The 25,996-nt window shown below is 38.2% G+C and overlaps 1 protein-coding gene across 6 annotated transcripts in view; it reads left to right on the plus strand.

Moving 5' to 3' along the window:
- ACSL4 (acyl-CoA synthetase long-chain family member 4) overlaps positions 1-25,996 on the plus strand; it is an 84,278-nt gene that overhangs the window by 28,969 nt on the left and 29,313 nt on the right. Inside the window, exons 2-6 of one of the 6 annotated variants that reach the window (XM_005865207.2) lie at positions 9,566-9,619; positions 19,644-20,174; positions 20,877-21,054; positions 22,890-22,999; positions 23,120-23,258. In XM_005865207.2, coding sequence (XP_005865269.1) covers positions 19,824-20,174; positions 20,877-21,054; positions 22,890-22,999; positions 23,120-23,258 — 778 coding nt within the window. In that variant the 5' untranslated portion in view covers positions 9,566-9,619; positions 19,644-19,823. The remainder of the gene's footprint in view (positions 1-9,565; positions 9,620-19,643; positions 20,175-20,876; positions 21,055-22,889; positions 23,000-23,119; positions 23,259-25,996) is intronic. The other 5 variants (XM_005865209.2, XM_014538826.1, XM_005865208.2 and 2 more) reach the window with 5 other exon arrangements.

Genomic DNA, 25,996 nt, shown 5'->3' on the forward strand with positions numbered 1-25,996 from the left:
TGGCCATCCTGGGTGAGGGGCTGATGGCTGTTTGCAGGCTGGCCACAGCCCCCAGCCACCCAAGCTCCCAGTGGAGGCTGGCTGGAAGCAGTTATCTGGGATTTATTTATCTTCTATAATTGAAAATTTGTTGCCTTGAGAGGAGGCCACAGCCAGCCAGGGCAGGCAGGGGAAGCTTGTTCCTCCATCGCCGGGGCAACCAAGCCTCCTGCTTGCTCCAGCTCCATGGCTGCAGGCCGCCATCTTGGTTGGGTTAATTTGCATGTAGTTGCTCTGATTCGCTGGTGGGCATGGCTTGGGGTGTAGCAGAGATGCAGTCAATTTGCATGTTTCTCTTTTATTAGATTAGATAGTCTGTGTTGTAGTTATTTTCCCACTTCAAGATTATAAGAAGTATTTCCTCATATTTCCAAGTTAAAGTGGGATACAGAGATAACAAGCCACAATCCTTGCCTCAAATGAGCTTACGGTTTAGATAAATGATTAAGATAAATTTATACCAGTAAATAATGCAAGGTAATAATTTTACAGCTGTTAGGGAAGAGCTCTGTAGAAGTTCAAAAGAAGACTAGACATTTTAGCTCCATATTGGTGAAGGTATCCCGGAAAAGTTGGCTTTTGAACAGAATTCTAGGTAGAAAGAACATGAATACTTGGTGAAGCAAGAGAATGAAATTACAGTTTTTAAGGTAATAAGTGGTTTATTTGGAGTGGAATACAGGTAAGGTGATACTTCCTATTAAATTAATACAATCATTTTATAGTAAAACTAGAGGCCTGGTGCACAAAATTCATGCCCTGGGGGGGGGGTGTCCCTCAGCCCAGCCTGCAGCCTCTCCAATCTGGGACCTCTCGGGGGATGTCCAACTGCCAGTTTAGGCCCAATCCCACAGGAATCGGGCCTAACCCGGCAGTCGGACACCCTCTCACAATCTGGGACTGCTGGCTCCTAACCACTCGCCTGCCTGCCTGCCTGCCTGATTGCCCCTAACTGCTTCTGCCTGCCAGCCTGATCACCCCCTAAGTGCTCCCCTGCTGGTCTGATAACACCTAACTTCTCCCTTGCCGGCCCAGTCACCCCCAACTGCCCTCTGCTGCAGGCCTAGTTGCCCCCAACTGCCCTCCCCTGCCAGCCTGATCTCATCCCCAACTGCCCTTCCCTGCCAGCCTGATTGCCTCTAATTGCCTTTGCCTGCCTGATCACCCCTAACTGCCCTCCCCTGCCAGCCTGATCTTGCCCCTACTGCCCTCCAATGCAGGCCTGATCTTGCCCTCAACTTCCCTCCTCTGCCAGCCAGTTTGGTTCTGATTGGTCGGTTTCTATGCCAGTTAGCATCAAAAGCTCCGCCTCCTAGGCAGCCATTGGCTCCTCACACTTCACCCAGATTTGGTTCTGGTTGGTCGGTTTCTATGCCAGTAAGCGTCTCTGGGCCTAACAATGGGGCCTGATCAGAAAGGCGAGGCTGATCTGCAGCCCTAGTGGAGGCGTGGAGAGAAATAGAGGCGTGGCTGCTGGCCAGGCCTGGAACAAAAGAGAAAGGGAAGTGCTGATCAACAGCTGCCACAGAGGCTACAGATCAGACCCTGCTTCTCTCTTCAGGTCTCTCTCTGGGCCTGATTCACAGCCCCCTCAGCAGTCAGTGCTGGGTCACCTTGCCTGCTGACTGCAGGACTGACTTCCAGTAGGTCGAGCCTCCAGTCATGACAGACCTAGGGTTTTTACATATTAGGATACTTAATGGTGCTGATTGGTGTATAAATAGGTGTAGGAATTCTGGAAAGTAATTTTGTAGTATATATTAAGAGCTTCCTTTCCCAGCCCCACCGTACCAAACACACCCAAAATCTTCTACCTAGGACCTAGTAATCACACTTTTAGGAAATATGAGGAAATACTTTTTATAATCTTGAAGTGGGAAAATGATCCAAAAGCTACAAAGCAGACTATTGTAATATTTTACAGCTTAAAACCAAAGCCAGTATTTGGTCCAAAGCACCCAAAATTAAGAAAAAAGCTATACTTGGAAAAATATTTGTAATATATCAGACAAGGGCTTCTCTCCTTAATAGACAAAGGGCTGTTATGAATCAATAAAGAAAAATGAATAAGCAAGTGAAGAATGGGCAAAGGACTTGAACAAGTCACTCATGTAAGAAATTCAGATATCTATAATAATAAAAGCATAATATGCTAATTAGACCAGACAGCCTAACGACCTTCCGGACGCCATTTCAGACTTCCTTCCAGACAACATTTCGGATGAAGCTGCGGCGGCGGGGGCCAAGGCAGAGGTGGTTAAAGGCAATCAGGCAGGCAGGCGAGAGGTTAGGAGCCAGTGGTCCCGGATTGTGAGAGGGTTGTCCAACTACCAGTTTAGGCCCAATCCTGTCAGTTGGACATCCCCCGAGGGGTCCTGGATTGTGAGAGGGTGCAGGCCAGGCTGAGGGACCACCCTCCTCCTCATGCACAAATTTTGTGCACCGGTCCTCTAGTAAAATAGTTTTATACTAGAGGCCCTTTGCAGGAAGATTCCTACAAGAATAGGGCTTCCTGCAGCTGGAGCGAAGCAGAGACCCCACCGCCCGGCTGGTTTCCCTCCTGCTCCGCCGGCCGGCTTGTTTCCCTCCCGCCTCCCGCCTCTGCCACCTTGGCTCCATTCCTGTCTCTGCCACCTCTACTTTGCTCCCTTCTGCAGCACTTCGCTTCCATGTTGTCTTCAGTCTTCGCTCCCAGCCGGTATATGCAAATTAATCGCCATCTTGGTTGGGTTAATTTGCATATAGTTGCTCTGATTGGCTGGTGGGCGTAGCAAAGGTACAGTCAATTAGCATCTTTGTCTTTTATTAGTGTAGATGTTCATTGAAAATTAAAACAGTGTTTTTGGTATCTATCAGAGTTCAGTCTAGTGTTGGAGTGGATGTGGGGAAATGGGTACTCCTGGTGGGAACGTGAAATGGTATATTCTTTTTAATAGGGCATTACATTTTTCTTTTGGAAATAAGTTTTAGACTTTTACAAAAGAGTTGCAAAAACAGTACACCATTTCCATGGATCCTATACCTAGCTCCCCCTAATGTTAGCAACTTACATAATTATGGTACAATTACCAAAACTGAAGAATTCACATAGGTACAATACTATTAATTAAACTACAGACTTCATTCAAATTTTATTAGTCTTTCAAATAACATTTTCTGTTCTGGATCCAATCCAGGATCCCACATTATATTTAGTTGTCATGTCTCCCTAGTCTTCTCTAATCCATGACAGTTCCTCAGCCCTTGTTTTTCATGACCTTGACAATTTTGAAGAATAGTGTTCAGTTACATTGAGAATGTCCCATGTCCCTAATTTGGATTTATCTAATGTTTTGTTTTGTTTTAAAAGAATATTTTATTGATTTTTTACAGAGAGGAAGGGAGAGGGATAGAGAGTTAGAAACATCGATGAGAGAGAAACATCGATCAGCTGCCTCCTGCACGCCCCCTACTGGGGATGTGCCCGCAACCAAGGTACATGCCCTTGACTGGAATCGAACCCGGGACCCTTGAGTCCGCAGGCCGATGCTCTATCCACTGAGCCAAACTGGTTAGGGCGGTTTTTGTTTTCTTTTCATGGATAGATTTAGATTGTGCAATTTGGTCAAGAATACCAAAGAAGCAAAGTTGTGTCATTTTCAGTGTCATGTACATCATGTCAGTGTGCCCTATTTCTGGTGATGGTAATCTTGATGATGTGGTTAAAGTGATTGTCAACTGTTTTACTACAGTGAAGTTTTAATTTTTCTCTTTGCAATTAATAAATATTAATTATACTATGTTATAGTAATATGTATTTTGGGAAGATACTGTTTTTTTAATCCTCACCCGAAGATATTTTTCCATTGATTTTTAGAGAGAGAGAAAGACAGAGAGAAATATCGATGTGAGAGAAACACATCAATTGGTTGCCTTCTGCATGTGCCCTGCCGGGGCCCAGGCCAGGGAGGAACCTGCAACTGAGGTTCATGCCCGTGACCAGAATTGAACACTTGGGACCCTTCGGTCTGCAGGCCAATTCTCTATCCACTGAACCAAACCAGCTAGGGCTGGGGAAGATGTTTTGAGACCATGAATATATCCAGTTCAGCTTTAGACTTTTACTCACCACTGTTAGCATCCATTGATGGATTTTGCCTGCAGCAATTATTACTGTGGTGTGCTAATGGAGATTTTCTATTGCCTTTATTCCTTCCACATGAATTAATTAGAATTCTTCTGTAAGGAACATTGGTCTCTTCTCCCTCATTTATTTATTCATTTAGTCAATAATTTATTTTTATTAGTATAGCCCCCTGGATATTTATTTTATTCTTTGGGATATAATCTCATAATATCATTTATTTTGTGCAAATTGTATCAGCTTTGATCATTGGGAGATCTTTTGGGTTGGCCCCTGTGTCCTGTTGACACGACCTCATTTTTTTAAAGCACATTCTTACATTCTGACACCAGAAGATACTAGGCTCACCTTGCATTTTTCCTGCCCTGGCTCTGAAATCAACTAGTTCTCCACCGAACCTTGGTTTCTTTTATTGGAAGATAGTCATTGGAAACCCAAGATCTGGGTGCTGGTATCATCAACTAGGGTATCTCTGCTTTTAGTACTGGAGGACAATTTTAATAGACTAACATCTAAAATGGTTATACCCTTTTGACCTAGCGATTATGTTAGAAATGAATCCTATAGAAGCATTGGCATAAATATATTGCTAAGGATGTTCATTGCTGTATTTCTAATGAGAAATTAGACAAATCCAGTATGTCCATCAATAGGAAACATTGGTTAGACTTAATTTTGATATGGTCATACAATGGAATACCATAGAACTATTAAAAATTATTAGGTAGATCTATGTGTTTTGGCATGGAAAGACATGCAAGAGAGCCATTTTTTAAAGAAACTTGCAAACCTGTGTGTGTCTGTATTAAAATATGCTATTATTTAAAAAAATATATATTTGTATTTCAGAGAGGACGGGAGAAGGGAAAGAGATAGAAACATCAATGATGAGAGAGAATCATTGATTGGCTGCCTCCTGCATGCCCCCTACTGGGGATCGAGCCTGCAACCTGAGCATGTGCCCTTGACAGGAATCGAACCCAGGACTCTTCAATCTGCAGGCTGATGCTCTATCCACTGAGCCAAACCAGCTAGGGCTAAAATATGCTTTTAAAAGTCCCCAAGAGTAACCACCAAAGTCTTCAAAGCTATTATTTCTAGAGGATTGAATAAAAAATATACTTTCACATTGTATTTTATGTTTGGTAATGTTTCAGTTTTTTAAACAGCTCATTGAGATATCATGAATGTCTTAAAAACAGTTTGTTTTTAAGTGTAGTTTTCATCTACTATTACTTATCAATATATGACATATATGTTTATCTAACACAAGACCTATAAAAGACCATTGCTTAGGGAAATGTTTTGTAAGGGACTCACCAGATTTTAATTTTAGATTTGAACATTAAGTGCTTAGGGCTTTGTTAATATTTTTTTACTCATTTCTGAAACATTTGTTTTTAAATTTATTAAGATTGGTCCTTGATATTAAGTAGAGGAGGAAGATTCATCATGCTTGAAATATTTCCAACAGATGCTATCACAAGTTTAGTATTTACTTTACTTCTGAAGAATGTTTTTAAAATATTGGTTAACAGACTAACTTATTTACAGAGAGGGCAAAAACTAAGCACATTAATGGTTTGTTTTTTGTGTCAAAATATGAGGGTTTTCTGAAGTTGTTTGGATTTGTATTTCTTTTTCATTAATCACTGTTAACTGCACGGATGCTGTTTTTCTCCCTGGTATTCATTCAGTGAATAAGGCTTTCTCAGTGCTGCCTTATTCCCTAATTAAAAGATGAAAAACTTTAGATCATGTATTATCTCTTTTTTTCATACCACCAGGTAGTAATTAAGTAATATGTTGTGTTATGCCGGCAGCAGCTTCGTATCATTTTCTCTTGTGCTTGATTTAATCTCACGGTATTTTGTACAGTAACATGCTGTACTTTCAATCATCAAGTATTATGCACTGTATGTAATTGTATGTGCTACACATTTATACGTCCGGCAGTGCAGTAGGTTTGTGTACACCAGTATCACCACAAACAGGTGAGTATTACATTGTGCTACTAAGTCAACATCACTGGGCAATAAGAATTTTTCAGCTCCATAATAATCTTATAGGATCACCATTGTATATGTGGTCCACTGTTGACTGAAATGTTGTTAAATGCAGCACATGACTGTATATGAAGTTACCCTCCTTTTGTGTTAATATAAAATGTTAGCCCTCTGGGAGAAAGATAAGAAAATGTTAAATAGCATGCTTTCTATTTATAAGTAGTCTTAACCATTTATAGTCACACATGTACTGATACTATTGCCAGCACTCCCTCCCCAAAAGTAGATTATGGATAGTAACTTGATGTTGGAAAGTAGTTCTATTAAACAAGAACAAAAGGCATAGTCTGTTAGTAATAGGCCTGGTTATAAATCATTCTTTCCTTCATTCTTATAATCTTCTAATGGTAACAAAGGAGAAAATTAACTGTCCTAATAGCAGCTAGTGTGGATGTTAATTTTAGGACTTGTGTTGGAGTATCCAGATTTAAAAAATTGAAGGGTTATTCTCATAATCGTATGCAAGTAGTACTGAGTGCTACTGAAAGGAAATAAAAGTTTAGTTCTTCAGAATCATAATATCATGCCCAAGAAACCCCAGGGGTGTTGGAATGTAAGTAAGCAATACCAAATCACTGAAGGGCCTTATTATATGGTTGTGAGTATTCAGATGGTAAATAGTTTTCTCTTGCAAATTCCAATATAGGTTAATCCTCAACTGCAAACATACCCCTAAACCTTCATAGTGTATATATTTTGAAGAACATCACAAAACTGATGTGTGTATTCCTCGAGGGGGGATAAAAATATCTTTAGGTTTCTACCTAGACCAGTGTTAATTTGGAAAGAGCCTTGTACTATTTAAAGGAAATTTTTCATTTTTTATTTTGATGGGAAAATGGGTCCCTCCAGATATTTGGGGGTGAGAATGACTGACTATTTTTCTGTGGTCAGCCTTTGTCTGTGTCTCTGAACTTAGCTCCTATCCTGACTGTGGAGGAATAAGGGGTACAAATAAAACCATCAAGGTCATGACTACAACTTCTTGCATTTTATTTTTTATTGAGATATGATTGACATATAGCATTGTGTAAGTATAAGGTATACATTGTGTTACTTTGATACATTTATATATTGTAATACTAGAAGCCCGTTGCATGAAGATTCGCGCAATAGGCCTTCCTTCCCCTGGCTACTGGCACCAGTTTTCCTCCAGCACCCAGGACCCAGGCCTTTGGTCCGGCCGCAGCGAGGCTTGGCTTCTCCACTGCTTCGCTGCAGTTGAAGCCTTCAGTCTTCGCTCCTCACCTGCGTATGCAAATTAACCGCCATCTTTGTTGGGTTAATTTGCATAACCACTCTGATTGGCTGGTGGGCGTAGCAGAGTGACACCAATTTGCATGTTTCTCTTTTATTAGTGTAGATGATTACTACCATACTTTAGGTAACACCTCCATCATGTCACATAACTATCACTTCTTTTTAGTGGTGAGGATATTTAAGATCTAATCTCTTAGCAATTTTGAAGCTGTTATATAGTATTGTTGCCTATAATCACTATGCTATATATTAGATCTTCATAACTTATTCATCTTTTAGTTGCAAATTCGTACCCTTTAACAAAATGTCCATGTTTTCCCCCTAGCCCCCAGCCCCTTGTCACCACCATTCTATTCTGTTTCTATGCCTTCAGCTTTTTTAGATTCTACATATAAGTACTATCATACAATATTTGTCTTTCTCTCTCTGGCAAATCTCACTAAGTATAATGCCCTCAAGTTCCATACATGTTGCAAATGGCAGGATTTTCTTCTGTCTCATTTCTGAATCATATTCCATTGTATATGTATGACATATCTTCTTTATCCATTCTTTTGTTGGCAGACACTTAGGCTGCTTTCATATCTTGGCTATTATGAATGAATGCTGCAGTGAGAAAGGGGGTGCAGATAACTTCGATATCCTGTTTTCATTTCCTTTGGATATATACCCAGAAGTGGCATTGCTGAATCATATGATAGATCTATTTTTAGTATTTTGAGAAACCTCCATGCTATTTTTCATAGTGGCTGCATCAATTTACATTCCCACCAAAAGTGCATAGGGTTCCCATTTCTCCACATCCTTGCCAGCACTTATTATCACTTGTCTTTTTTAAAAATGATTATTATAACAGATGTGATGTGCTATCTCATTGTGGTTTTGATTTGCATTTTCCTGGTGGTTAGTGAGGCTGAGCATCTTTTCATGTCTGTTGGCCATCTGCATATATTTGAAAAAATGTCTGTCATTTCCTCTGCTTATTTTTAAAAATTTATTTATTGTCTAAAATTTTACATATGTCTCATTTTTCCCCAATTGGCCCCCCTCAGCCATTCCCATCCCAGGCAAGCCCCCATCACCCTAGTGTCTGTGTCCATTGGTTATGCTAATATGCATGCATACAAGTCCTTTGGTTGCTCTCTAACCCCACTCGCCTGTCATTTGTCTCTGGATCTATTCTTGTTCATCAAATTATGTTGATCATTATATCCCACATATGAGTGAGATCATGTGATATTTATCTTTCCCCGACTGGATTATTTTGCTTAGCATGATGCTCTCCAGTTCCATCCATGCTGTTGCAAATGGTAAAAGTTCCTTCTTTTTTATAGCGGCATAGTATTCCATTGTGTAGATGTACCACAGTTTTTTAATCCACTCATCTGCTGGTGGGCACTTAGCTTGCTTCCAAATCTTAGCTATTGTAAATTGTGCTGCTATGAACATAGGGGTGCATATATCCTTTCTGATTGGTGTTTCTGGTTTCTTGGGATATATTCCTAGAAGTGGGATTACTGGGTCAAATGGGGGTTCCATTTTTAACTTTTTGAGGAAACTCCATACTGTCTTCCACAGTGGCTGCACCAGTCTGCATTCTCACCAGAAGTGGGGTTCCTTTTTCTCCACATCCTCGCCAGCACTTATTATTGCTTGTCTTTTTTTATATATAATGGTTATTATAACAGGTGTGACGTGCTATCTCATTGTGGTTTTGATTTGCATTTTCCTGATGGTTAGTGAAGCTGAGCATCTTTTCATGTCTGTTGGCCATCTGTATATACTAGCATATGAAAAAAGTGTCTATCAGTTCCTCTGCTTATTTTTTAATCTTGCTATTTGCTCACAGAATTTGAACTGCTGTTTCTTAGAGTCAGGCTTAGTTACTTTTCTGAATTCCTAATAGCACTACTTCCAGTTTAGACACTCATCTCTAGTCATTTCTTGTTTTTCTTTTGGTACATGGCTTATCATGATCCAAGGTGCACAGGTAATATGTAACAGCACTTGAGGTTTTTTTTTTAAGGGATTCTTTTTTTCGTGTCATTGTACCCATGAATGTTGTCTCTTATTGCAGATTGAAATCGCGAAAAAATACACGTGTTCTTCTTAAGAGGAAAAGAGGTAATCTGTAAGTATTTGTTCTTTAAAAATTCTAAACTTGCAATTATATCAGCTTTTGGAGAAAATTAACTGCCCATAATAACAGGTATCTTGACTATTTTTATAGTGGAAAAACCCTGCCAATATTTATGTTTGTGTTAAAAGAAAGGCAGCATTTGGAAAAGTAATAAGAAAACTTTACCCAGTACAACGCCTAAGATTCAAATCACCTGTCACTAATTTATAAAAGGAGAAGTGATAATTAATATCTAAATAAAATATTTTTCTTTGAGTAATACTAAAAAAACGGAGTAGCAGATTCTACTTCCAATCTACTTAGGCTTATAGGCTGTGTGTGCTTTTGGCAAACGATTTAGCTTCTCTGTCTCAATTTCCTCATCTGTAAAATGGGCTTAATGGTAAGTGTCCAGTGATGAAGTTACTTCTGTGTAGTGTACACTTTCCTCCATTAAATTGAAGCTTACTCTAGTTACTATTTCTTAAACTAATTGTATTTCTGATCTTCAAAAATTTAAGTACTAGCACTATGCTTCACAGAGGCACCTATTCTAGACAATAATATAGAATAAAAGAAATACAACAAATGACCTAAATTTAGAATCATAGTGTTTGAGCCTTGGACCTTGAAAATTACCTAGTCTAGGAGTTCTCAAACATTGATTTTTAGACCAGTGCTGGTCAGTGAAGAATTTTTACTGATCCATGGTGAAGCATGGAAAATAAGGACAATAGGCCATGAGTTTTTTAAAGCTAATTTTTTTTTCCATTTGAAGGATTGCTTCTTATTATTAGATATAGTCTTCTAATTTTGGGGAGTTAAACATGTCTTTATTTTGTGAAATGATTGTGATAGTAAGTGGTAGGTATTTTGTTTATAATGTTCATACCTGGCAAAAAGTTGACAGCTATGTTATTCCCTTCACCATCCTTCTTTCTTAATAAATTTTTTACTGGTCTGTGATCTTAAAATCTGAATCCAACTTTCTCATTTTGTAGATGATGAAACAGATGAGCAATTATTTAATTTGTTTCAGGTATTATAGCTCAGCAAGCTGCTGAACCAGGATCAAAACCCTGTATACAATGCTGCCTCTCTCGTATTTCTGGTCTTCTGAGAATTGCTTTCATTATAATAGGTTATGAAGTTGAAACAAAAAATCTACTAGTTTGTATGTGCTGGTAACTAATTTTGAAATTCAAGTGTAAAGAAATTAGAAAGAATTAATATTCTTCTATCACTAAAGTCTACTTACTAGCCTGCATTAGAAAAATCTTAAATATGGCCAAAGGTTTTCATCAGCAGGCCAGAATTAGCTGTCTCTGAATTCAGCTACTTAGGCAACATACTACCCTGTCATTGACAAAGGAGGCACGATATCAATAAGGTTAGCATTTCCTTTGGGAAAAAGACAATGGTGTCTTTATGAGGGCAGTAGTTTTCAGGCTTCTAAAGTTAACTTATTTACCCACAGAGTCTGCTTGTTTCCTCGTGCCTCCCTCTCCTTCTCCTTCTCCCTCTCCCTCTCCCTCTCCCTCTCCCTCTCCCCCTCTCTTTCAAAAAAAATCTATAGCAGTTGACCTGCAGCCCACCTAAATGTATAAGAAAAAGCTACCAAGGTTTAGAGTAAGAGTTAGCAAAACCATTAGCAGGAACATCTTGCCAGTGTTTTTAGAAGTTTATAGCCACTTTGGAGTGTCTGTGACAATTTAGAGACTCCATTGGCAAACCTTTGCCTTGGCTATCCCAAAATACACTTCAAAACAGAAATACCTAATTATCTCCCTTGCCTCACTCACCTTAGTGAAGCATGCCTAGGCCAGGTAAAGAAATGGACGTGAAGGGAGAGAAGATAGTGGAAAATATCTCCCCACTCCTAACATGGAGACATGAACTCTAGGAGTCCTCTCCAATGGCTACTTATAATGGGCTTGATATAGCTTCCTTTTTTCGTTAAGAATGATCTCACCCTAATAAATTTAATTTAAAAAATTCTTTAATTTTTGAAACATCAGACACACCCATAATGAAATGTTAAGAATATAAATACATTTTGAGTTACCTGCTGCCTTGGAATATCTGTGTTCTCTTCTTTGCTAGTACTAATATTTGAGGGTTGATTGAATGGGCCATAAGATTTCCATCTTCAACAGATTTATCCATTTTTGAGTTCTTTTATTAGTCTCATTTATAAGGTGTATTTAATACTGAAGAGCAGAGTGAGCTTTTTTTTAAAATTTATTTTTAAACCATGATACAGTTTCACATTATGCTGGCCAGGTAGCTGACTTACTCAGTTCAGTGGTTTATTAGGTCATTTTGTAAGAAATGGTTTAAGACTACATGGTTGTATGATTTTTAACAGTATGAAGGATCGGGAAACAACATTAACAAAGAGCTAACCTATTAAACTGGCACCTCCTCTAACAAATGTAGAGAGTAAATCATGTGGCACTATTACTGCTAGTGACAGATTTATTTTTTTGAACTTGCACTTATGGTTGGTATCCCACAGTTGTATTATTGCATTATGATAAATAGGTAAGATGACAATAGATAGATATACTCTGTACAGTAGTCCTACCTTATTCACGGAGGAAATGTTCCAAGACCCCTGGTGGATGTCAGAAACCACAGTTAGTACCGAAACCTTATATATACTGTGTTTTTTTCTATATATACATACCAATGATAAGGTTTATCCATTAGACACAGTAAGAGATTAACAACAATAACTAATAATAAAATAGAACAATTATAACAATAAAATAAATGTTACTTGAACACAACATTGTGCTATCTGCTTCCCGTCTATAGCACTGAAATCTTTATATTTCTCACCAAACATATAACTCCCAGAACTTAGTTTTCTCTCTTTTCATGATGTCTAATAAAGTTGGGTTGTAACATCATGTTTGTCAGTAGGTACCACTTCTAGCATAATTTATCCTCAAAATTCCTTAAATATAAGCTTTGGATTACAATTAACTCCCAACTTTAGAAAGTTCCATATTAAAAAATTATTTTGTGATCACTGAAATAAGGAAATACATGCACACAGTGTGTGGGATGTTTATAGGCAGCAACACTGTCTCATAGATTGCCTAATTTCAACACAGATAGATAAGATCCCAATTATACCATTCTGTGACCTAGAAAAAACATTATCTGATGCCTACTGGAAAGTTCTTAAAGGCATTATGGGCGGGAACTTGTACTTAGAGTACGAAAGATCATCTTCAACATGGCAGCTAAGGTGCTTTCTTCTCTGGGAAAAGCTGGGAAGAGACTGGCAGGATGGCAGCTTCAGCAATTACTATCTCTCCAGGTGATAAAGTAAACAGGTTTGGCTAATCTTTGTTAGAGATGCACCCAAAGATCAGTCATAGTTGTTAGATACTTCCAGTCAAAATAGCTAGGCACAGGTGCAATGTGTTGATACAGGGCATCTATATTATTCACCCTAAGTTTTTATTTTGTTTTGTTTTTCAGTTTTCAAGTGTATTATTATAATTTATTATAACAATAAATGGATGTATTTATTATAGTTTTCAAATTCATTATAATTATTGGGTTTAAAGTTTGATTATATAAGCTATTTCATAGTGATTATATTGGTCTACCAATTTGAGTCAGATAAGACTTACAAGGATCAGACAGAAGTAAATTTCACATGATTATTCAGTCTTGTAGACTGATAGCAAAAGATCTTGCTAGCTACTCTCAATGCCTTTTATTTTCTTAAAATATTAAGTTTTTATTAATATAAAATTAATTATATTGTAATATAGCTTCTATAAAGTTTGATTTTATTAACCAAATGCAGCCATTCTTTTTTTTTTTAACATAGTATTTGAACCTTATCCTGTACATTTTAAAATGATTTGGAACTTTTTAATAATGTGTGAAAGAAAATAGGATTTTGAAAAAAGCACTCCATCCTTTACAAAAGTCTTGGTGGTGCAACATCTGTGGAGAAATATGCTATTTTAAAGTACAAGTGCGATATGTATGTTATTTGTTTAATCTCTTGAAACTTTTATAATAGTTTTCTGATTCAATCCTAATCTTTTCAGAAGGCTAACGAGTTACCTCTTTATTGGGTAAATTACCCTTTAATGATGTGTGAATTGAAAAATGTAATTTCTTGAAGTACCACTTATATAGTTAAGCATTGATTTTCAAATAGATATTTTTTACACTTTTATAAAGTCTTATGTTAAGGACAGATTAATTTGTCCATACTGCGTGTTTCAGCTTGGCAGGTGCGTGGGTCCTTGCTTGCACCTTTAGTCCATTTCCTAAAACTTCTGAAATTGTCTTGGCCTTATATGACTTCAGTTTATTAGTTTCTATCATTCTTAAATTGATGATATAGCTGTCATATGCTTCTGGGGATGATGATTTCTTTTAAATTTGGACTTTAATCAGTATGTAGTATTTGTTTCCTTTGTATACTAGAGCTTAATGTATCACTAATGCTTTTTGCGTTTAGCCTAACTATCTCAGAACTTTTGAAGTAACTGGAATGAAATAGTTACTATTAAGTTTGGCCTCAAAACCAAAAAAAAAAAAAAAATGCATTTGATTTTCCACTAAAACTTCTAGAACTTACTTGACATATAAAAGGACTCCCCCACCCCCCAATTTGAGTCAAATAAAACTTACAAGGAGCAGACAGATGTATATATAAAAAAAAACTACATTGATTTGTAGGACAGATCAGTGCTCAAAATTGTTGCCAAGATTTCTTTATATACAAAGTTTGTCACTCTTACCAATTTAGATTATACCAGTATGACTAGGATCATAGACAATGTAGCTGAAAACATGAACTTTACAATCAGGCAGACTGGAGTCAAAAATCCCTACTTAGTTATGTTATCTTGGGCAAATTATTTAATCTGTCTCAGACTGTTACATCAGCAGTAAAATGAGGATACTACCTTAAAGGGGTTTTCTGAAGGATTAAATAAAATAATATATGCATAGGATTGAGCACAGTGCCTGGCCCATAGTAAATGCTCAATAAGTGGTTATTAATATGCTTTCCATATAGAATGGTAAACATCATGAACAGTCAACTATTCCATGACTAAAGATGATGTCCTGCCCCTTTCTGGCTGATCTATAATAATAAAAGTGTAATATGCTAATTAGACCAGATGACCTTCCAGACAAGGTAGCCACCATGGCGGCAGGGTGAGGAATATTGGCCTGCTCCTTCCCAGGTTGGCCTCCATCAGCTCTCAAGGAATGGTTTTTAAATGAAAGAAATAATAGCCCATTATAAATGCTGATGGGAACAATTCAGGAAAAATCAATGAGGCAAGAGTGGGGAGAATCCCGGGAAGAATCCATAGAGCAGAACCTCCAGGTTTTTATTGTATGATAAGGTGTCATGCATGAGTGAAGGGGGTTGGCCTTACCTGAGAGCCTCACCAGTTCATCTATAGTCACAGGAGTGAAAAGAGCATGTGGCCACATATGCTTAGTAGGTGGGCAGATGCAGTGGTGGGCAGTGGGAGTGTGTGGAATTTCTTTTCCGACTTTTTTTTTTTAGTTTTCTCAGCAAAATAGTGAGCCAGGTTGGCAGCTTAGAATGAGGATGCAGGGAGAATATTGGCATTCTGGGGAGAGAAGAAGGCATGAAACCCTGGAGAGTGGGCCAGTGCATGGACTAGTGCAGTGCAGTATCGCCCACTTGAGGGAGCAATCACAAATTTAAAGGGGGACATTCAGCACAGTCAAGTTTTTCTCCAGTGAAATTCAGCTGTGTTGGATATAGGTGCTGATTGGGTAGAGAACTGGGCTTAACCAAGTCATGGTTTATCCGCTACGTACAGCAAAGAGGGAGGCAAGACTGTTGAGTATATTCCAGGGACTGATTATTATTGGCCATGGAATTTAAGCTGGATAAAATGAAGGATTCCATCAACAATACCATGCAGTAGCTACTACAAGTAGTATTCCTCTTTTCTTATGGTGCCACTGATACAGAGCTTTTCAGTGAGAGGTCATATAACTTTTTCAGACACACTTCATAGCAGACACGGGGGTTAGAACCCAGATCCCCTAACTGTTCAGCCCATTTACCACCTACATATGCATGTGCCTCTCAGAGTATAGTTGTAATCTAGTAAAGTTGACTCTGGAACAATTCAATTTACCCCTTGCTCTGGTTCATAAAAGTGGAGTAGCACTTTACATGGAGAGCATTAAAGCATCTGCTACACTACTTCATTTCTAATACATACTGCACTGTTTTGCTGCATTAATTTGCTCATCCATTTGTTCTGTCTGATAGTACTGTCCTCATTTCCTAATCATCACCCTCTCCTTTTGATAACATAGGCATCCTTCACACCCACTTCAAATGCTATGTTGTTTTTTTGTGTGAAACCTTTCTGGATGGTTCTACTTTCTCCCTCATCTCTCCCCCCCCAAACTGGGTACAATTCTCCCCCCCTTGAATATATTTAGCATTTTGTTCTTGTTTCTCTTATGGCATTTATCACATTCTATCTTATATATTTGTGAACTAATGTCCTGGCCCCTCCCATATATATGAACACATGTACATACATACATAGAATGCAGGGCATGCTTTACTCATCTTTGTATTAAGTGCTCTAAACTTACACATAGTAGGTGTTCAAATCTTACTTTTAAGTGAATTGATCAGTAGATGTGAGTATAACCCTGGAAAACTTTTGACAAGGAAGGATTTTAAGATGATAGGCAAAACTGAACAGAGGCTAGCTGGTGGGCTTGAAACAGCACCAGAATTGGAGATGGGCCTCTGTTATAATTTGCACTATCCCTGGTTTGCTTCTCTGTGAAATAAGGGATCAGACAATATCAGTGGTTAAAATATTCAGCTGAACTGTAGGTTCCAAGGAATCCCTTCAGGGGCTTTCACAGCCTCAACCACCAAAGAAGCTCTGCCTTTTACTTTTATCTATGTTTGTATTTTCATATCCATATAAAAATGTATTCAGATGAATGAACGTCACTACACTAGAAATACTTAGAAAAGCTTTGGACTAAATGATATCTCTGATGTCTCCTCACTTGAATGTTCTTTGAGCCCTGCCTACTGTGTGTGTGTGTGTGTGTGTGTGTGTGACTCTCTATACTATGATAATTTAAGTAGAAAACATTTCCCTACCTCCAAGGCTTAAGGTAAACATGTATAAAATATTAAGCATATATAATAACATAAATGACTAAAAAACATACATTACATTTTTTTTTATATTTTATTGGTTTTTTACAGAGAGGAAGGGAGAGGGATAGAGTTAGAAACATCGATGAGAGAGAAACATCGATCAGCTGCCTCCTGCACACCCCCTACTGGGGATGTGCCCGCAACCAAGGTACATGCCCTTGACTGGAATCGAACCCAGGACCCTTCAGTCTGCAGGCCGACGTATCCACTGAGCCAAACCGGTCAGGGCAATGCAGTACAGTTTAAATCCAACTAGATTATAAAGCCTTTCAAAAGCTGCCTTCTACTCCTTTTTATGTCTTCAGCTCCAAGTCTGACAATTTCTGAAATGAGAATGAGGTGGTACACCTCTTAGGGGCACTTCTTCAATTGGAGACTTTTTTTCTAGTATTGTCCCTGAGAATTTATATGTTGAAACAAATATTATTTTAGTTTAACTTAATTTTTATAGTCCTTTATAATAACAGGAAGGAATTTTTAAAATTTGTGTGTTTAGATAGATTATCTGTATCTTTTAACGTTTATTAGGGGATATTATAAAGTATTTGGTATAAGAAAGAGGTGTTGTGTTTGATAGACTTGAGAACTACTGGTCTATGCTCTATGCTTGGGTGCTTAGATGTTTGGAAATGATGGTACAATCAAGGATCAGAATGAGTGGTTGACATTTCAAGTGATGTAGGAAATTAGAGAATGGAAAGATTTGTTGATCTGGGTAGTCATGAAATGTCTGATGAAGGAGAGGGTTGTTAGAGGGGATCTTGTATATTGAGGACCAGGCTCTGTGATAGACATTTGACATACCTTTTCTTAAAGAAATGAATGACCAGACTTCTGAGAGAGACTGAGAGTATTTTTAGGGAGGGGAAAATAACAAAATTTGAAGTTGGAAGGGCACCAGGAAATCATCTAGGTCAGAAATTCGTAGTTTAGAGTTGGTGTCACCCTTTGGGGTTCATGGATATGTTTCAGGGATTCCCCTGAAATTATGTGTAATGTTTTGCATATTTTTCTTAGGGGAATTGGGTTCATAGTTTTCACTGGATTCTCAAAGGGATCTCTCACCTCTAAGTAAGGGCTATTGATCTAGTCTTACCTTAAGCTCAGACAGCTGGCTTTGCTCAAGGTTATACAGCCAGTTAGTGAACAAGATGGGGACTGAAACCCAGGTCTTTTCACTTGAAGTTTCTTGTTCATTTCACCACACTCAATTAATAAACAAAAGCAGAGGCAGAATTAAGCTACCATTTTATGGTAATTGTTGTAAAAAACAAACAACTACCCTGGGGTCAGTAGTCTGCCTGTCTGTTTCCACAAGATTTGCAGAAGGATGAGCTTCAATTTGTCTCCAAGTGAAGTAATATTTTAATTTTTATGATTAAAATACACGTTCACTCACCAAAATAGCTTTCTCAGCTGAAGGCACACTCCCTAAAAGAGTATCCTGAAGGCTGTTTCTGCAGTTCCTTTCCAATTGCCACTGTTCTTCTGACCTGCAGTGACCTTCCGTTTTCTGCCTAATCAAATCAAAACAGCTTTGCCTGATTTGTCAGATTCTGTACCATTGTAGCCCACTTAGCCAACGAATACTCTGTGCCTCAGTCAGGCTAGTGTCCATATTATTGGCACTCTCCACTCTCCCAAAATCTTTTCATTCCTACATCTGTATCTTCATGTTGTTCTCCTACCGGGAATGCCCTCCATTTTTATCCTTTATTTCCAGATCCCCAACACAAGGTCCAGCTTAAGTCTAATTTCCACAGATCCTCCACTAGTTACTCTTGGCCATTTGTACTTCCTCTGAACTCCAATTACATTTATTGCTTTTCTTGCACAACATAGCACTTGTATATTTCTGTAGGGCTTTACATTGGAAATGTTTCAGTGGTTACCTTGGGAGTAGAGTTCTAGGAAGTTCAGAGTGAGACTCTGGGTACTCCCAATCCTTGCTTCAGCCAAAGCAATTCCACTTTAGTTTTATATCAGGGCAGTCTGCAAGTGTTTTTATTTGAAGAAATGGTTTAGCTGCATCCTCCTCCTCTCAAAAGAGTTTGAAAAATGCTCGCTCTATCTGGTGTGCTGATTGCCTCATAAGTGTTAATTTGCCAGGACTTACACTAATTCAGACTTAATACTACCAGTCCTGCCTCTGGAATGCAACTGGTTCATCTATAGTCACAAAAATATGCAACTGGTGCAATTTTGAACACAAAATGGACACTTAGGAAATGGTTTTATGATTGTATTGCTCTAATTTTGGGGGATAGGAGACAGTGAATAGCATTATCTGAGAAATTTACCTTAATGAAGAACTCAGAAAAAGAGTTCTTGTTGATCTTTAAGAAATAAGCCTAAAATGATGGATTGTTTTCCCTTTTGGCTATAAAACCAAATCTGATTTAAATCTGATTTACATATACATATTTCTGATTTACATATACATATTTAAGAGAAACTCATTATTGGCATCCCTACTCACCCAAAGTTTAGCCAAACTTATATATCATATTCATGCATTCATGTAAGTATTAAATAGTGTTATTCAACTCACAGAATGATGCACAGAGTATCATTTATACCTAAAAACCTAGGAAAGAGTAAATTCAGAAGTTTATGGCAATAATAATTAACATAGGAAAAGCCAGTTTTCATACCAGTTATTTCAGCTTTCTGTATCAAATCAATTATATAAACTAAAGACCTGAATATTTAAATCAATGGTGCTATCAACTTGTTAATACTCTTGTTTTTGTTTTTGTCTTTTTTCCTGCTCTTTGTCTGGCTCATTGTCTTCACCTACAGGTGTATTTTATTGTCGGCTTCCAAAGATTACTAACTTTTATTTGTATGATTGAAATTAAACTGCCTTGGCTATACTGCTACTCTTACTGCTGCTTCCATTATTGCCTTCTTCAGCAAAATAAGGCTTTTTGAAGCCAAAGAATAACAAGAATTAAACACCATTTTAGAAGCCTTGCAACTATGAATCTTAAGCTAAATGTGCCCACCATTATTTTGCTGCCTATCCACTTGTTAATAACAATATACAGTGCCCTTATATTTATTCCATGGTATTTTCTTACCAATGCCAAGAAGAAAAACGCCATGGCAAAGAGAATAAAAGCTAAGCCCACTTCAGACAAACCTGGAAGTCCATATCGCTCTGTCACGCACTTCGACTCACTAGCTGTCATAGACATCCCTGGAGCAGACACTCTTGATAAACTATTTGATCACGCCATATCCAAGTTTGGGAAGAAGGACAGCCTTGGGACCAGGGAAATCCTAAGTGAAGAAAACGAAATGCAGCCAAATGGAAAGGTGTTTAAGAAGGTAAAATGTTATTGAGTTTTTTATTTTTTAAGGGGGGGGGGTACATTTTACTTGATCATAAGTCAAGTGCATTTTATCTTATTTATTTTTTAAAATATGTTTTATTGATTTTTCACAGAGAAGAAGGGAGAGGGATAGAGAGTTAGAAACATTGATGAGAGAGAAACATCGATCAGCTGCCTCCTGCACACCCCCTACTGGGTATGTGCCCACAACCAAGGTACATGCCCTTGATCGAACCGAACCTGGGACGCTCTATCCACTGAACCAAACCGGTTAGGGCTCAAGTGCATTTTAAATATTCCTGCCCTAGCTGGTTTGGCTCAGTGGATAGAGTGTTGGCCTGCAGACTGAAGGGTCCCGGGTTTGATTCCGGCCAGGGGCACATGCCTGGGTTGTGGGCTCGATCCCCTATAGGCGGGGTGCAGGAGGCAGCCAATCAATGATTCCCTCTCATCATTGATGTTTCTATCTCTCCCTCTCCCTTCTTCTCTAAAATCAATAAAAATACATTACAAAAAAAAGCTTTAAAAAATAAATATCATTGCATTCCATTCTGGTGCTGTGTAACTAAATCTCTGAAGGTCCCCATAGCTTCTGTATATTCACTTCAATGCAACTTTAAAGTTTCATACTTTGAATAATTTTTAATTGCTTGCTTAGACAAATGTACTAATATTAGAGAATGTCTCATTTTAACAGTTAATTCTTGGGAACTATAAATGGATGAACTACCTTGAAGTGAACCGCCGAGTGAATAACTTTGGTAGTGGACTCACTGCATTGGGATTAAAACCAAAGAGCACTATTGCCATTTTCTGTGAGACCAGGGCCGAATGGATGATTGCAGCACAGACCTGCTTTAAGTACAACTTTCCTCGTAAGTGCCTTGTGTTTTTGGAGGGGGAGAGAGAGGGCTTTGTTTACATGTGAAACTGTCTTGAGATCTTTGATTTTTCGAAGTAGGTGTCCTTTAGTCATTTATCTGCCTAAATTATGTTTGTAAAACAACATGTAACATAGTTAAAAGATATCTGACAATTCCTGTTAAAGTTAATAACTTCTAAGAGCTAGTATGAGATTTGGCTGCTCAATGGATAGAATTTAGAATTTTACTTTTTAATTGGAAGTGAATTGTACTTGAAAGATTTGGGGTTTGGGGGCATTTTTTAGGAAGTGACCCACAAATAATCACAAAAAAATCATTCCTTCAGATAATTCTAGTTCATTGTTTCACTTCAAGGTCTCTTATTGTACTTTTTCCATTTAACTTGTGAAATAAGCATGTGACAGATTGCACTGACCTTAGATTATGTTGTCCAGAAAGTAAAATTGAGTATATTTCTTTAGCCATTGTTCAATAAATTATTTTTAATTATTAATAGCCCAGAACAGTGTCAGCACTCAGTTATTTGTTAATGAAATAGAACACTATAAGTGTGGTATAAGAATCAAGGGTTTGTATTTCAAACAAACAAAAATAGATAATATGAAAATAATTCCCTATATATGCATCACCCAACTTTAACAATCAACAGCTTGTGAAAAGTAGCAGTTCTTAACCATGTTGCTGTTTTGGTTACCAGCCTCGAGTTGAATTTCCAAGCCTATCTAAGTTTAGCAGATGTCCTCTGATTCTGACTATTCTGGGTTTCAGTTTATGTTGTCTTTGTCTGTTAGATCCTAAAGAGTAGATCTCCCTGTCCACTCCAATTTAGGCTTAGAGATCTCCAATCAGTGTGGACATGAGACCCACAGAGAAAGCTTCTTAGAAGGAGTGAGAAAATGATTTATGGCCTATCTTCTGACTTGATATCCTCAAAATGTGAGGATTCTCAAGGACTTGACCTTTCTTTGGCACTATGACCAATGAAAGTGTGTATCACAGGGGAGCCCTTGCTGGAGTAGCTCTGACCTTCATTGAGAGGTCAGCCAGACCATATAAAAGAATGAAATCTTACCATTTGCAATAGCATGGATGGACCTAGAGGGTATTATGCTAACCAAAGTCAGTCAGTCAGAGAAAGAAAAAATTTCACTTATATGTGGAATCTAAAGAACAAAATAAATCAACAAACAAAATAGAAACAGACTCATAGATACAGAGAACAGACTGATGGTTGCCAGAGGGGAGGGGATTGGGGAACTGTACAAAAAAGTGAAGGGACTGAGAAGTACAGATTGGTAGTTACAAAATAGTCATGAAGATGTAAAATACTTCATAGGAAAGGAAATATAGTCAATAATATGATATGTAATAACTATGTATGTGCCAGTAAGTTACTGGAAATATCAGGGGGAACACTTTTGTAAAGTATATGATTGTTTAACCACTATGCTGTACACCTGAAATGAATATAAAATATTATTGAATGTAAAATGTATCTGAGAATTTTTTTAGAAGTTCAGCCAGAACCTATTGGCCTTGACCATCTTAATGACCTATTTTTGACGAATTGTGGCACTTCCTGTATTTCTGGATTTCCTCAGGTTTAGAAAGTTAGAATTCTGCGAATTTGTGAGGAAAATTTTGGAATACTGTATCAGGAAATTTGAGGCAAGATTGAAGTGTAATATAGCAAAGACTGTGAAGTCAAGTTAAATTATAAAATATCTTTCCATCTGTGAGTATGCCTATCATTAAAGGCTGATTTAAATAATATATTGAATAAATGTTTATCATTTAACTTTTGTGTTTATTTTTTCATTATGTAGTTGTGACTTTATATGCCACACTTGGCAGTGAAGCTGTAGTTCATGGGTTAAATGAATCCGAGGCTGCCTATCTGATTACTAGTGTTGAACTTCTGGAAAGTAAACTTAAGGTACGTATTACATTTTCTTTTAATTCATGGTGGTGTTATCTGACAGGACGGGAAAATGTTCAGTAATTGAGTTTACTGCAGGCCCATATTTAATAACTGAATTTTCTTTCTGCTCAACAGACTGCATTGCTAGACATCAATTGTGTTAAACATATCATTTATGTGGACAATAAGACTGTCAATAAAACAGAATACCCTGAAGGATTTGAGATTCACAGCATGCAATCAGTAGAAGAGTTGGGATCCAAGCCAGAAAACTGTAAGTAAAGCAGTTAAAACAAATTTATTAATCTATTCATAGTTATTTCAGTAGGTTAGGAAAAGAAATGATGTGAGTGAAAAGCATAAAATTCTTTGATTAAAAATGTTTTAAAATGTGTGAAAACTATCAAAACCATATAGTATTCAGGTTTTCCCTCCCTTTTTCTCTAAAGCTAACTACTGTTTTAAAATTTACTAAGTAGTAGAGATGTACACAATGGTTCAGGCTTTATGGTGGTTGCTGCCTAACTTTTCTTTTTTTCAAATAACCTTCTAATTTAGACCTCACATAAGAAAAAGGTATCAGGCCTTCCATTCAGTACATTTTTAAAATGCTTAATTCTAGTGATCTTAATGATGTATTAGGGATTGCAAAGCTGTTTAGTTGGTATTTCATTAGAAACAAGTCATTCCACCTTGTAGCAAAATACCAGTTGTGGAAATTAAATAATATACTGAATAAATGTTTATCATTTAACCTTTGTGTTTATTTTTTCATTATGTAGTTGTGACTTTATATTCCACACTTGGCAGAGAAGCCAAGAGGGTTGAAGAACTTAAACATTCCATTTAAATACTTTTTCTGTCATGTTTAATGTGAAGGTACTGATACTCTACTAGATGAGGAAAGGATTCATTTTGGCAGAATAAAATGTTGGTTGAACCTCTGTTTAGCTTATGAATATTTGATCATTAGTGACTTAACATATGTTTTCAATAAAAGGTATCAAGTATAGCACTCTACCACTTGTGGAGCATGACATAGGGGCTGACATTTTACCAACTTGCAAACAAGCAAGTGAGCTTGCCATCACTTCTTGGAAATACAAGACTCCTGAGTCAGATATGAAGGACAGTTTTTTAATCACAGCAATAGCAGTACGCAGAGTTTCAGCATTTATGTTGCTTCCTTGCACTCCAGTTTCCACAGGGCAATGTGAAGAGGGTTAGATGACACCTGCACTTGCAGTGGGTTGTGTTATAGGAGAGGAACCCTGATCTTAGGAAACCTAAATCTTAACAATGAGCAGTAAGCATACCTGACCTGTGCCCTGGAGAAAGAGATTGTGTCTATTTTACTGGACAGTAAGCAAGCCTGCTTTTTGCTTTGGAGGGAGACTCTATCTCTGTCTTCCAAGGCTGTTAACTGTGCAAACTTTTTTGAAAATATATTCTAGAATAAAGGCAGTGCCTGTACTCACAAGATGTGTGGCAATTCAAGAGACCATGGAGAATTGTCTCTCAGCACCAGGTTGACCCTGCAGGATTGGGGTAAACGTAAATGTGAAGTCCTGATCAATAGGGATCTGTTGCCAATTCTGCTGATTCATCAAAGGATGTTGGCAATAAACTATGGGGATACTGGGTCCTTGTATCAATAACATAATAGACCACTAGTTCCACTCATTTCTACACTAGATAAGACATCTTTTTGTGATAATTTATCTGAGTAGATAGTTTTATTATGATAATAAGTATCATATTGTGTGCTTAGAGGAGAGCTTAACATACAGGGTGGGCAAAAGTAGGTTTACAGCTATGAATACATGAAACAGATTATTCTTACATTATTATTTATTATTGTATTATTTTCCATATGAACAACTGTAAACCTACTTTTGCCCCACCCTGTATGTACTGCTACTGCATCCAGTACTCATCAAATGAAGGATTTAGTTCCAATTTTCTTGGTTTATAAACTCTGACAGATATCTTTAAAGAACATTAGCATTAGTCAATTTATGTATAACTTTATCTTTGGTTATTTCAGTGGTAAAGTCACATTGTTTAACTTGGGCATAAAATGTAATTCAGTTTCATAAACTAATTCTTTTTAAAAAGTTTATTTTGTAGAGCAGTTATAGATTCAGAGCAAAATTGACAGGAACGTACAGAGAGTTCACATACCATATACCTCCTGCCTCTACAAACAAACTGCCTCTCCCACTGTCAACTTTTCCAAATAGAGTGGTACATTTGTTACAATTGGTGAGCCTACAGTGACACAGCATAGTCACCCAAAGTCCATACTTTACATTAGGGATCATTCTTGATGTTATGCATTCTATGGGTTTTTGTCAAATGTATAATGACATGTATAGTATCATCTATACTGATAATAGAGAAATATGCAAACTATCTGTTACAGCATCATGTCATGACCGGATCAGCAGGCTGCATCCCCGCCCTCTGCTCAGGCAGCTGCAAGGCCCGGGGTAGGATAGTATATGATAGGAGAGGTTAAGAAAGGAGAGGGAGAGGAAGGCAGGCCTGCATGCAGACAGGCCAAGAGGAGAAACAAATACAGAAAGGGAACAAGAAAAAGGCACAGGAATGGAAAAGGGAAGGAAACGCGGGGCTGCATGTGGGAGGGGTTGGTGACCTGGGGCGGGGGAGGGCGAGCATGTGCACCCAGCGAGGGGTTGGGCAGGAGCCCCGCCCAGACACGGGAGGAGGGCGGTGGCCCCTGGTGTGGGCTGTTGGCGGGGAGGCACCCACAGGTCTGGGACAGAGTGGTGGATGGTCCGAGACTCTGGGTGGAGGCGCTCCTGCTTTGTGGCGGCAGCAGCAGCAGTGCCTGGGCCACATGGGCCTCGGCCACCCTCACTAGGCCAGGTGTCCCGGGCAGGGATTGGGAGCAGGATGACAGCAGGGAGGCCAGGGAAGGGGGGTCGGTGAACACCTGGCTGGGGCTGAGCCCCTGGGCTGGAGGTCAATGCCCCCCCCCCCCCCCCC

The sequence above is a fragment of the Myotis brandtii genome, unplaced genomic scaffold (genome assembly GCF_000412655.1).
Source record: "Myotis brandtii unplaced genomic scaffold, ASM41265v1 scaffold199, whole genome shotgun sequence".
NCBI lineage: Eukaryota > Metazoa > Chordata > Mammalia > Chiroptera > Vespertilionidae > Myotis > Myotis brandtii.